The 13288-nt window shown below is 46.0% G+C and overlaps 1 protein-coding gene across 4 annotated transcripts in view; it reads left to right on the forward strand.

Moving 5' to 3' along the window:
- MTUS2 (microtubule associated scaffold protein 2) overlaps positions 1-13288 on the forward strand; it is a 274429-nt gene that overhangs the window by 248598 nt on the left and 12543 nt on the right. For all 4 annotated transcript variants that reach the window (XR_011093125.1, XM_068672307.1, XM_068672313.1 and 1 more), the window contains 2 exons: positions 2652-2718; positions 9237-9451. Coding sequence is in view for 3 of the 4 variants with exons in the window: in XM_068672307.1 (XP_068528408.1) it covers positions 2652-2718; positions 9237-9451 (282 nt within the window). In the remaining variant the exon portion in view is untranslated. The remainder of the gene's footprint in view (positions 1-2651; positions 2719-9236; positions 9452-13288) is intronic.

The following is a 13288-nucleotide window of genomic DNA, read 5'->3' on the forward strand; positions in this document are numbered from 1 at the left end:
ATTGAATGGGATAGCCCATTAATTTTGTTTCTCGCACATTTGTTTTGTCAGACTTTACCTTGCGTGCTCGTGAATTTCCTTATTGATTTGATGTTTTGACAGCGGACCCCTGTGAATCTCTGCATTGGACCCGATAGCTTTTCCTTTTCACATCAGATCCCGTTTTGTTCTACTGTAACATTTGGTTTCCTAAGCACTGGCATTCCCATTTCCCTGGCTGTACTGGGGCACTGTGCAGAGTCCCACTGATGATAACAAGGAGAGGCTTTTTCATTGCCTATTAATGTTGCATTGACACTGGTCCCAGGAACACGTGTGGTACAAACCGATCACTTTGCAGTGACAAAGCAGGTTACAGTACCAGAAAATGTCAAGGATTTGTAAGTGTACATGCAGGAAACCATGAGGCTGATACAAAGATTAGCCAAAACTACACCTTGCCTCTTGAGATAGCCCTAGTGTCTGTCCCAGTTGGGTGCCGCCCGTGCTTGAGGATGAGTTATGGGACAGCATCTTAAAGCTGGCACCATGGTGACTCTCCACTCTCTGAAGAGCATCCTCAAGGGAAGGACAAACCTTATCTAAGATAATATATAAAAAAAGAGTCTGTAGCATTTCTTATGTAGGAGCAAAATTTAAACAACTTTTTTTAACTAGGCTGTGTTTTGTTGTTGTTGTTGTTTTGTTTTGGTTTTAGCTTACTTTTTGTTTTCTCCATGTAAATACAGTAATAACAATCCCATTGAGTTCTGCTCATCTGTAGGTGCTGGCAATGATTTCTACAAGGCTCCCTTACCCTAAATTGTTTTAAATTCTGGGAGCTGGTAACCTGAGTGGATGCTTCCCATCTGCAAGTCCTGTATGCAGTACATCCCCGTGCACATGCCTTCAAGGGCACCCGTCCTGGCAGTCTGTCAAGAACACTTCCTAAAATGACTTCAGTGAGCTAACCAGACCGCATGGGCAGATGCAGTGATATTCTCCAAAAGGGGAAACATTATCTCTGCAACACTGCTGTTTTAGGAGTCTGTGCGAGGGGCTACGATTTTTAACATACCAGGCTATTTTTAGCTGGATCTTTTTATTTCTTTGTGGCTTTTTTTTTTTTTTTTTTACTACAGGAATAAATAAATAAATAATAAAAACCACTGCATTTTATTCTGAGCCTAATGCAGTCTGGAGAATCTGCAGTCCTGGCACACGATGCCCTGTGCATTAGTCAGCAGTGTATGGAGCTGCTTGGAGAAGCCCAGCGCTGCTCGTCTGGCTTCTTCTCATACCTGAGTAAGAAAGGCATCCACGTAGCCAGGTGCTCCTCGGGCACCCTGGACTCTCTGGTCAGCTCTGCTGATTGTTTTGTTTACAGCAAAATTTTCTGGAGAGTTGAGGTCCTTGGAACTGGCAGAAATCATCCCAAAAAGGACACTGTGTAAGGGATTACCTTGAATTCCAGATTACAATTTCCTGGTATTACCAAAACCAAAGCAGTTCTGTGTTTCTTTTAACAGCATTAAAGTTAAATGCAGGAAAAATAAAGAGAAACATTAGGCTCTTAAAACTTTTTTTCTCACTTTCATTAGATTATTATTGGTCTTGTTTGCTTATTACTGAAAGATTTACTTCCTAGGAGTCGATTTAATTCCATTTGCTACTACACTGCCTTGTCTCTTGAATGTGATTTTTCTGTGGTGCCCTTTAAAGATTCTCAGTCTTTTCTAACCTGGGACATGTTTATAGCAGCCTGATCTAGTTTCCCTAATTGCCAGGGACATGGCCAGCAGGATGGTTTCCTTTGCCTTCTTCCTAAGAGGAGTCAGGATGCTTTCTGACTTCAAGTGCCTTTACTCTTGGATCAGTAAGCTGGGATTTACTGCATTAAAACAAACTCCTATAGATTTTCCTGAGGCTTTTCTTTGTCAGTTTGCACAGAACTCATGAGATATCTACTGCCAAAGTCCTTGCATGTTGGTAATAAAACCTTAGCATTGTTAATGTAATTATGTTTTATCTTTCCTTTGTCCAGCTCATGTTTTAATTTGTTAAGTATTCAATCTCTTTTGAGACAGGTCAAGGAAAGGAACTCCTGTCCTTTCTAGACAATAAAATACCAGAAGTAAATGTGGAAATAGGCATGAGCATCAGGCCGTTAGTGGTGTCCATATGTGTAGGGCATGCCCACCATGTCTTGAATGGTGTAAGCACCGTAATCTGCTCTGCAAATTCAATAGCATGAGCATATTGCTATGGTTTTTTTATTACTATGGTAAATGCAGGCACAAGTAGATGGAAGATCTAACAGAGCTACTAATACCATCTTGTACACGCAGTCCAACAATGAATGGTTCACAGACTGAATGAATGCAAATGTCTTTTTAGACACGTAGCAGTAATTAGTGTATTCTGCGCTGTCGTGTGCACATCAGCTCGTGTATTCATCCAGAACAAAGGTATTTGTGGCTAATGAGTGGCGGCTCCTAAGCTTGATTTAAAAAATGAATGAGTTCATTATAATCCCCCCTACCCACCCCGCCACCTCAGAAGAAATGTGAGGAATCGATCTAATCTGCTTTGCTGAATGAACATGTGAAAGTGCTTACCTGGGATATACCTGGGGACTATATATATTTTTCTCTCTTTTCTTCCTTAAACAGAAAGAAAATGCCCTTGTGAAAATAAACAATTTAGGAGTGGAGATTGCAAAGATCAGGGATGAAGTTGGTAAGTAGCACAAGCAAAGTAAAAATAAAAGCATAAGTAACAATAAAAGTGAGAAAACACAGCATGATGAGAAGGGGGAGCTTGGGACCGCTGCGCACGGTGACTGGGGATGCATCGCTTACTTGTGTCCGTGTGTTTCGTAGTCCAGTTACAAACCAAAGGACAGCAAGCTCAAAACTTGAGTATTAAAATCTCTGAAGCCTCTGGCGTGTTGAAAGACAGCAAATGCAATGTGTCACATTCAGTGTGTGCATTCCCTGTGTCTCTACATGTGCCACATTTCTGTTTGGTTTCTGATCAAGGCAGGAGAGACAGAGATAGGGTAAAGACATCACAACTCTTGGAAGAGGAGGTGAGCTATTGCGCTGGGTTCAGCCAAAAAAAATGAGTTGTTTTTGGCTGAAACCTCCCAAGAACAGGTAAGATATTGGGGTCATCTACCCCACAGCAAACGGAGAGGAGACAGGACACCTGGAGGAAGGATGGTCAGGGCAGGGGACACCTCAAGTACAAGGTGCAACCACCGCTGGATCTCTGAGCAGGACCTCTCAGGTTTCCCTGCCTGTGAGACCCAGGTGCTGGGTCAGGCACTGAGCAGGGATTGTGTCATGTGGCAGGAGGCTGGCTTGAGTTGCACAGAGTGGTTCAGGCCAGCCCCGTGCAGGGGGGACGTGGCTGTAGATCCTTCCTGGCAGGCAGGATGCTTTGCCTTCGCTTTGCTCATGACAAGCCACCACAGAAGAGCTGGGCACAGCCCTTTTCTGATGCTTGACAGTTTATGCTGTGGAGATATGTTTGGGCTTCCTCACTGGTCCTGTGGGGATGTGTGCTGGAGAGGAGCCGTCTGTGTCCACCTCCTCCTGAACAAACCACCACTCCAGGAGACAATGGGATGTTGAGCAGAGGTGAGCAGGATAGCTGGAGAGCCATCAGAGGTAGTCATCTCCATACAACCCTGAGACACAAGATGTACAAATAGAAGGAATCATGGAATTCATAGAATCACAGGGTGGTTTGGGTTGGAAGGGACCTTAAAGCCCACTCAGTTCCAGCCCCCTGCCATGTGCAGGGACACCTCCCACCACACCAGGTTGCCCAAAGCCCCATCCAGCCTGGCCTTGAGCACCTCCAGGGATGGGGCATCCACAGCTTCTCTGGGCAGCCTGTGCCAGGGCTTCACCACCCTCTGAGTAAAGAATTTCCTCCTAATATCTAATCTAAACTTACCCCCTTTTAGTTTAAAACCATTCCTCTTCGTCCCACCACTCCACTTCCTGACAAAGAGTCCCTCCCCAGCTTTCCTGCAGCCCATTTTAGGTACTGGAAGGCCACTGTAAGGTCTCCCCAAAGCCTTCTTTTCTCCAGGCTGAACAACCCCAACACCCTCAGCCTGTCTTTGTACCATGCAATGGGGGAGTACATGTTTTAAGCAAGCAGAATCCTTGCACAGATTCAGTCCAGGGGAGGTTTGAGGCAGCATTGTGGTATCATAGTTTTACCTTTTCTTCTGTTTTTCAGAATACTTGGTGAAAAGTTCTCAGGTCTTTTTTGGGTAGTTTTAATTGGTTATTTTCACTGCAATGAAGTTGTGGTTCTGACTTGTCTCATTCACTTTGATAAGCAGTCTCTCGTTCATTTAAAGTTAATCAGCCCAGATGAACAGCAAGGGCGTTGGTCAGAAATTCCAGATTTCTCATGTGTACGTTCACCATGTAAGATTCACAGATGCAAATGTCTGGATGAATCAGTAAAATTAGGCTTGACTAGTCAGGGTTGGTACAGGTGGTTGGTCCAATGTTTAGTTGTTTAGGCAATAGCTGTAATTAAGAAATATTATTTAAGTGCTGAATGTGCCTTGTCTTGAAAGCACATAGTGTCTCATGGCTTCAACAGAAACTGATTGCAGGATTCCGGTGCACAAAGCAATGAAACCATGAGATATAATCCACTGTTCAGAGGAGTCAGAGTGCATTTTTAAAGAAATTTTGTTTGGTAGATAAAATCACTGCTTAAGTAATAATAGTGATGGAGCTTGTGTATGAGGATCCATCTCACCTGACTTCAGATAGGGCAAAGTTGGATGTCTACTGTAGGTTGGTCCTCAAGGTTCCCCACAAAGTTAATGAAGAGAGAAGAATTGAGGGTGATCCAGCTCTGGCAGGTTAATGTCCAGGAGTGTCTCTCTAATCACAATTATTCACCTAATTTCAAATATTTGCATATGAGCTAAGTGTCAAAGCCCATTTTAGGCGTCAGACTCTGAGGTCACATATGGGAGACAAGTGCTGTTTGAGACACCCCAAGGAATCTCAGACATCCACATGCGTAAAACACAGCCTATAGAGCCCTGTACCCTTCTGGACCCAGGCAAGATGTTTAGGTTCAGATAACACCATCCACCTTTACCTCTAGCACAGCTGTAAAGTAACACACCTCATCTGAAACCAGCACACAATGAAATAAGAAAGTGTTCCTCCCTTCTCAGCCCGGGGAGGAATGTGTGCGTCTACGGCTATATAAACACTGAGGGACTTGTTATTTTATGCAATAAGATTTCCTCACGTATTTTGCTAGAAATAACAAGGCTAGAAAAACACTACAAGCAATTGTTCTATACTCTAGATACCCATCTTTATAAATTATAAATATAAGTACTTTTCAGCTGCAGCACTGAGACTCCTGGAATAAAGAGGTTTTGAACACCTTCTGTTTCCCCTCAAAGTAATGGAAATTAAATGCCAGAATTACGTGTTCCTTTGCTGTCAGACAAATGACATGTGAAGTGAGTGGAGAGCAGTCTGGAGATGCATAAATGCCTGGATGAATGGAAGATGATCAGACGCTGAGTTTAAAACCTCTACTCTCTGAATCTGCAAGAGTTTGAAAGCCCGTGCACCAGCTCCCTCTGGATGTGCCTCCTGATCAGAGGAGACAGCCTAAGCGAGGGCTCTGTGATTTGTCGTGACCCTGTGGCTAAGGGTCAGAAGTAAGAATACAGCCTGCATGGTTTGCTATCACTTTCGGATGAAGAGCCCATTTCTCATGTCAGAAGTAGCCAGTCCCGGTACGCATGACATCAGCCCCCCAGTTCCCATGGGGCTTACCCTGCGGAAGGCAAAGAGGCTGGGCTGCAGCTCAGGCTGGCTTTGTGCAGGAGGATCAGTCCATTAGTGACATCTCCCTTTCCCTCACCTTCCCAGCCTGGCCTGAAATGGGTTTTGCTCATCTGTTGTGCAGTGTAATGAGGCAGGGAAACGACCAGCTCGGGGAGCAGGGAGGCAATGGCAGCTGCTCTCGTGTAACCCAGCACGGCTGCAATCCTGGGAAATGCCATTTTCTGTTAGAGTCATTTCCAGCGTGTAAGCAGCAATTGAAATACCTACAGAGAAGGAGAAAGAAAACCAGGCTGTTAACTCTTCTCAACAGCAGCTGATAGCAGTTGCATCCTGCTTGTCTTGTGCCTTTTCTTCCACGCTGGTATTGAATAGATACAACTTTTCTTACTGATTTTTTTCTTCCACGAAAGGAACTCAGTTTTACAGTATCTGTATCCAGATGTCTGAAAGCAAAATTCACCATTTTCCAGCAAAATTAGAAGAACTTCTGTTCAGGCCTCAGTTTGATTCAGTCTGATTAAAAGCTGGCTCTGGCATGGCAGGCTCTCCCATGCCATTATCTGCTCCCAAGACAGATAAGAGAGGCACAGACCTTGTGTTTGTCTGCATGAGTGTCTCCCTCTGCTCCTCCTGTCCCAGCAGACCCAGACCCAGGGGACCATCTCCTGTCTAAGAAGGTTCAGTCTTTCCACCTCATGCACAAGGTCTAGATCTGGGAGACAGTGGTAGGGAACATTCCTTATGGTTAAAGGTGTTTTATACTCAGCATAGGGCAAATTTCCTGGGACGTTGCCTCATTACCTGTCTCCATTAGCATTTTGGGGTAAATGACACACCGACACACTTTTCCCACTCTGCTCTTCTGTTTTGCATCTACATCAGGGTTTGATTTGCAAGGCGTGAACACTTTTGTGTTTCAGGTTACGCAAAGCGTTTCAGGTTCTGGAAAGCGTTTCAGATTGACTTTCTTTTGGTTGGAACATGCCACTTCATTGCCTGCTCTCTGTGCACTGGGTAATCTCATTAGAGAGGCTGCAGAGAGACAGGTTTCATTACAGCTCCAATTTAAAGCCTGAGTAAGTTTCAATTATTCTGAATCCAGAACTGCAAGCTTTATCCTTTGTCCTCCAGCTCCGTGGTAGCTTAGCACACCAAGGAAAACTGCTAACGCAAAAGAAAGAGAGAGGGTGTACAGCTAAAACCCAAATGGCCAAGGGACAGGCCATTTCAGCTAATAACTACATACATTACAGCTGTTCCAGTTCAGGTATGAGGCAGGTGGGAAAGATTTCTACATACCATTTTGCTGCTGTGCTAAGCTCACTGGTTCAGCCTCACTTCTCTCCCTTTCTATAAGGAGTAGGGGGAGCCTGACAGGGGCACAGCTTCCATTTTACTGCTCCGGAAAATGTCAGGGTCAGAACAGGACCACAGCAGTGATATCTGTCTAGACATACTGAAGAAGTTTGAGTGTTGCCGGCCACTAAGTGGGGAAGCAGAGCTGAAAAGAAGATGAGAAATAGCTGTGTGGGAAAGGGGATGGTTAGCTTGGGTGCCCAAAGTAGCTTGCATGGATACAGCTAATATGAGCTGTGGTCGCAGTAGTAAGCAACTTTGACAAATGATTGCTATCCTGTAAAAGTGAGCTTAATCATAGAATATCCTGAGTTGGAACGGACCTAAGAGGACCATTGAGTCCAACTCCTGGCTCCACACAGGACCACCTGAAAACCAAACCCTGTGTCTGAGAGCACTGTCCAAATGTTTCTTGAACTCCAGCAGGCTCAGTGCTGTGACCACTGCCCTGGGCAGCCTGTCCCAGTGCCTGCCCACCCTCTGGGTGCAGACCCTTTCCCTAACCCCCAGCCTGACCCTCCCCTGTCCCAGCTCCATGCCGTTCCCTCGGGTCCTGTCGCTGTCCCCAGAGAGCAGAGCTCAGCGCCTGCCCCTCCGCTCCCCTCGTGAGGGAGCTGCAGGCCGCCATGAGGCCTCCCCTCAGCCTGCTCTGCTCGGGGCTGAGCAAACCAAGGGACTGCAGCCGCTCCTCATACGTCTTCCCCTCTGGACCCTTCATCACCACTGCAACCCTCTTTGGACACTCTCTAATAGTTTTATGCCCTTTTTATACAGTGGTGCCCAGAACGACACAAAGTACTGGAGGTGAGGCTGCGCCATTGCAGAGTAAAGCTTAGTCTGATGCCATAGAAAGGGGGTGATAGCATATTTCAAAGCTTAACATTTTTCTAAACCAGCTATGGGTCTAGATCATAAAAAAAGGTCTAGCAGTGCTATTTAAAACATGTCTTTATCCCTAGTGTTGTTCTGAATGTTATGATTATGATTATTTTATTCACTTCTTACCTGTTGGATCTTTGCAAATGAGCAGATTTGCTCTCTAAATGCAGTCCATCTGACCTTGCCCAACTTGTATCAAGCCTTCTGTATCTGAATTGGTTACAACCATTCAGTGGCAAAGTAAGAAGCTGAGGATCACTCTGTAGGACTGCTATCCTGGGACTCAGAGAACGATATAGGGGAGGGAAAAAATGGGGAAACAGACTGAACATGCCTGGCATGATGGAACTGTTGGAGTTGCACCTCCTGAAACAAGTTATAGATGCTCTTGTGAGTTTAGAGACATGGTCACTGGGTTAGCTTAAGAGTAAAAAATTCACACTTCCTAATTGCCTTTCCTGGGTGCTCTCTGATTCCATGGAGCACACAAGATAGCGGTTTGAATATAAAAATGTTTACAAGTGTGCATTAATGGTTTTAAGAGGTTCTTGATGGAGCTGGTGTAAGAGACAGGCCTATGGAGTGAGAAACTTCTAACACATGGAAAATGGGACGCATGAGATACATCTTTCAGTCAAGTGACCAATGATATTCCCCAGATAATGTGCACAAAATGCTCCAAGAACCCAGGGATTTTCTGCTTGGCCAATCCCTTGGCCAAGGCCATGTCTTGAGAGGATGAGATAAGGAAAATCTTGTACCACAGATGAAAGGCTTTGTGTCAAGTGATTGTCTCACATGACATTTCTGGCATCCAAGACAAAGTAGAAGCCCAAGAGACTTGATTTACAAACCCAAGACTGTGCTGGCCAGGAGATCACATCCCTGCAGAGGGATGGAAGTCCATGGAGTTCCCTGCTTTTTATGATTATCATTATTATTTGTAACCAGATCCCAGCTTTACAAGGGATTTTGAAGGACTCTGCCAGTGCCTCTGTTTAAATAAATGCTTGTGTGTATGTGTGTTGGAGGGAGGGAGGCAGAGAAGGGTCTGTGGGAGGCAGAGACGGATCTGTGAGAGCCTGTTTATGGCTGGTGAACCACTGTGCTCAGCGCTGCACAGAGCCGGTGCCACCACTCGCTGACTGCATGATCTGGTGTCCTCAGCCCTCAACACGGCGAGATGGAAGAAACTACAGAGCGAGAAGGAGGAGCTGGAGAGGCGCTTCGAGGAGGAGGCGAGGAAGCTTCTCTGGCAGCAGCGGGAGGAGCTGCAGGTGCTGGAGCAGCGGCTGCGGGAGGAGTACAGCGCCACGATGGAGAGCCTGCAGGAGCAGCACAGGCTGCAGCTGGAGCGGGTCAAGTCCCAGCATCAGCACCAGGTCAGTGCCAACCTGTTCCCCACACATACTTGCTCCCCATTCCACTTATTTTAGCCAATTCATATGAAACCAATGGTTGAAGAGTCTGCTATACGCAAAGGTAAGGCCAGCAGAGCCCTGCCCCTTGTTATTTCAAATACAGGTAGTGGTATAGTGAAGTGGTGGGACCCATGTAACACATAGCCTAAATATCAAGCAGGTGAGGCATTCCAGCTTTTCTTCCTGCTTTGCTTCCTATATGTAGGAAGCTCCCACGTACAGCTACTGTAATTGTATTTTTACTAGGAGAAGGCTTTATGTCCACACGTTCTGTGGGCACAGGGTGGCTCCAGTGTGCATTTTGGGGCCAAGGCTCCATGGTTGCAGCTCTCACCCTGTCCATGGCCAAGGAGCGCAGACAGCAGGCGCAGAGCACAGGCATGCTCCATGCTGTTCCCCCCACCAAGGATGGTGACAGACCTTGCTCTGGGCTTGGAAGCAAACCATCTGCATCAGATGAGCATGTGCCCAAGCTAATTTAGTGGGTTTAAGAGGTAGAGGCTGGTGCACCACTGTGCTGCTGTAGCTGAAGCTCCTCCAAGAACCAGAAGAAGGGGCTACCCTGCACTGAGCTCAGTGGAGGGGAAAGCATCAATCTGGAGCACTGCAGAGACTGCAGCCCAGGGCCTTTAAGCTCAAGCATTTGTTAAAAAGGGAGATGACACCATTTACTCCCTGTACTTGATGTACTGTAAAACTCCTGGGATGGGAGCACAAATAGAAACTGAGATGATGACAGTTTTATGTCACTGGTGCCGTGGCTGCCTGGTGCTAGATTTACTGCCTAATGCCAATGGTACAGCAGGGCTGGGCACAGCACGGTCACACAGACACACAGACAGACACACAGACAGACACACAGCATCCCAGCCCGTGTCCCTGCTGCCCCAGGTGCCACCACGAAGGCAGAGGGGACAGGAGCGCTGCGTACAGCTGGGCTCTGTGCAGCAGAGCTGTGTTACAGCCTCCTTTGTAGCTTTCCCTCACAAAGGAGCTGTCAGCAAAACCTCCTCTCCTCAGAGCTCCCACCCCAAGATGCTGGCTGGGTTCTTCTTTGTTTGCTCTGCCATCAATGGACTCATAATCTTTGACAGCTGATTCCAGCAAATGTCTTTTTTTGAGGGTGTTTCTTCTTTCTCCTGTGTAAGGATTTGGGTTGGTTCCTCTGTGGGGGAGACTGAAGCACTCTCTCTGGGTTTTATCCATTTTAATTGCTGTGCCTGTTAGTTGCTATTGATTTGCAGAGCTTGTAGAGTGCAACACAAAGGCTTTGTGTAACTGGGCTCTTCTGTCCTGGACGAACTGCCTTTTTCTGTTAGTGCATTGATTTTTAAAGATGTGTAAGAAGATGCTTTAAAATAGTTCCTTGTGCCCTAAACGAGAGTTTTCAAAATCTTTCTTTATAAGTGTGTAGCATCTGTGCTGAGCCATGTCTCTTGGTTCTCGTTTCAGTTTATGAAGGATGGTTTTCTTGCAAACCCCTCAAATTTTCTGCTTTAGTTTCTGGTATGAAGGAGGAGTGGTGTTCCCATAAGATTCATTTTTTTTTTGTCCCTTCACTGTGTCAGTGTGCCTGTTGGTCTTTACAGAGATACTAGCTCTAGCTGCAAGCCTTGCCCCTCCTGGCTCATGAGGCATTAGCATTTATGAATGAAATTGTTCTGCTAGCTGATTTTTTGCCTTTGCTTCTCTTTGAAGTGCTCCGTCAAGCTCCAGAACCACAAGGATGCATGGTGATTTATTTTTTTTCCCCTCAGGCTGATCACTGTACGTGTGGGTTACATGAGTCACAGCAGGACCTGTCTATCAGTATGCTCATTTTTCTAATCTTCCCATCTATTGTGGTCCTATTAATCACCACACTGAAGCAATGGAATCACATTTTTCCCTCTGAGGGGTAAATGTTGTCCCTCCTCCAGTCCTTTGGTTAGCTCCACAACTGTTTGTTCCCAGAATTACAGGAGATATTGCAAACATTTCTCTCCACTGCTTTGAAACCACTGTTGTGGATACCCTGGTATCTCTGTCTTTTCAACCCGTGGTTCCTCCAGCATCTCATGATGAGTTTTAATAGTTTTTTCCTCCTAATTCATACTCAGCTGTACACCTCTGTCTGGTTGGAAAGGTTGACAGGGCTGGTTGGAAAGCTGCTCACCTGCAGCACTTCTTGGCCTTGCTGCCCTTGAAGAGGTTAAGAAGAATTCTGCTAGCCTAGGAACCACATTGCCTGAGAAATAAGGATCCTTAACAGCTGCAGACCCAGGGGTTTTGTAATCCGTGGTTCTTCATCCCCTGCTCCACTCACAGAGCTGACCCTCTGGAGAGGAGAAGCCCCTGGCTCTGGGCATAGCAAAAAACACACAAGACTGCTCTAGGGACAAGAGTGCTTCCGTACTGATCACTGACCAGGTGTGCCAATGCATCCTGATACTTCTCTGTCCTTGCAACTGAGGGCAAAATTGGAAACATAAATCTGTGCTCCTGGCTGGCCAATGTTTCTCACTTGAGCTGCTCAGCTCAAACTGTCTTGTTGTCCTCACTATTGAACTTCTCCCACCAAAGCCACCTCTTGGTTTAATCCTTAAAAATCCTAGCTAAACTTCTTTCTATAGCCAGGAGACGCTGTGACACAGTGTTTCGTTGAGTTGATCAAGCCTACAGAGTGAGTTAGTGGCAGAGCTGGAGTGAGATGCAAGGGATCTGCTTCCAGGTGCCAAGCAGACTGTTTGCTATGAAAAACTGCAGGCGGGGGGTCACGCGGGAAGATTAAATGAGTCATTTGGTATGGGAGTATAAAACACACAGAAGACAGAAAAATCCCTGGAGTCCATTTGAAAACTGGAACCTATTTAATTGGCCTTAGAGATAAATAACCTGCCAAGGATGGTGGCAGAGAAAGGAGACCCCTTCACCTTCCGAGGGCATTGGAGCTGAGCATAATCGTTCCTATGGGGTGCTGCTGAGCCGAGGAGCAATTAGTGCACGAAAAAAGACTTAAGCAAGGGCAAGGTGAAGAGCGTGGCAAGGCTCATGAGGCATGCAGACATCCTAAATGAGGATGTTGTGCTTGGGGAGAAGTCAAGTGAGAGTTCATATCCCGTCAGCATCCCGCTGAGTGATCTAACCACCCCTTGCCCTGCTCTTCCATGCAACAGCTCAGCAAGATGAGCCCCACCTTGTTTTGTGAACTCCACCACCGAGTTGTCTCCCATAGTATTATGAAAATGAGTTTGTATCGTTTTAAATCTCATGTTTCATGCCTGTTTTTCGTTCTAAGAGAATGCCTTCTCCAATCTGATTGGAAATGGTGCTTCTGTCGGGTATTCTAACACATGTGTTTGATGGTTAAATGCAGGCAAATAATTTATTCCAGTCAAGATGCGCTTGGCTGAGTGTCTACCATTATTTAACATAACAGTGGACCCAAAAAAAAAAAAAAAAAGAGCTGTCTAAAGTGAAGTGGCTTTGCAATGAACAGCTGTTTCTTTGTAAAAGTAGAACAGCTTGACTCTCTGCATTGCCAGATATCACAGATAATGCCTTCAGCATCAGGAATAAGACCACTGCGATTACAAAACCTGGAAAAACAAATCCGGCCATCAATGGGTAGCTCTCAGAAATGGCTCTGGAGGTTACCTGAAACCCCAAGGAACTGGAGGTGAACTTCAAGGCTTTTCTAAAGTCATTCCCCTCTTTTCAGAGCTGGCAGTCCCATTTTGTTTCCTCTTGGACAGCTGCTGACCCCCTGTGAGTGTGGGGTCTTTCTCACACACTCAGAATTTAAAGTCCTTGGTCTTG

Source organism: Anas acuta, chromosome 1 (assembly GCF_963932015.1).
Source record: "Anas acuta chromosome 1, bAnaAcu1.1, whole genome shotgun sequence".
In the NCBI taxonomy this organism is placed as follows: domain Eukaryota; kingdom Metazoa; phylum Chordata; class Aves; order Anseriformes; family Anatidae; genus Anas; species Anas acuta.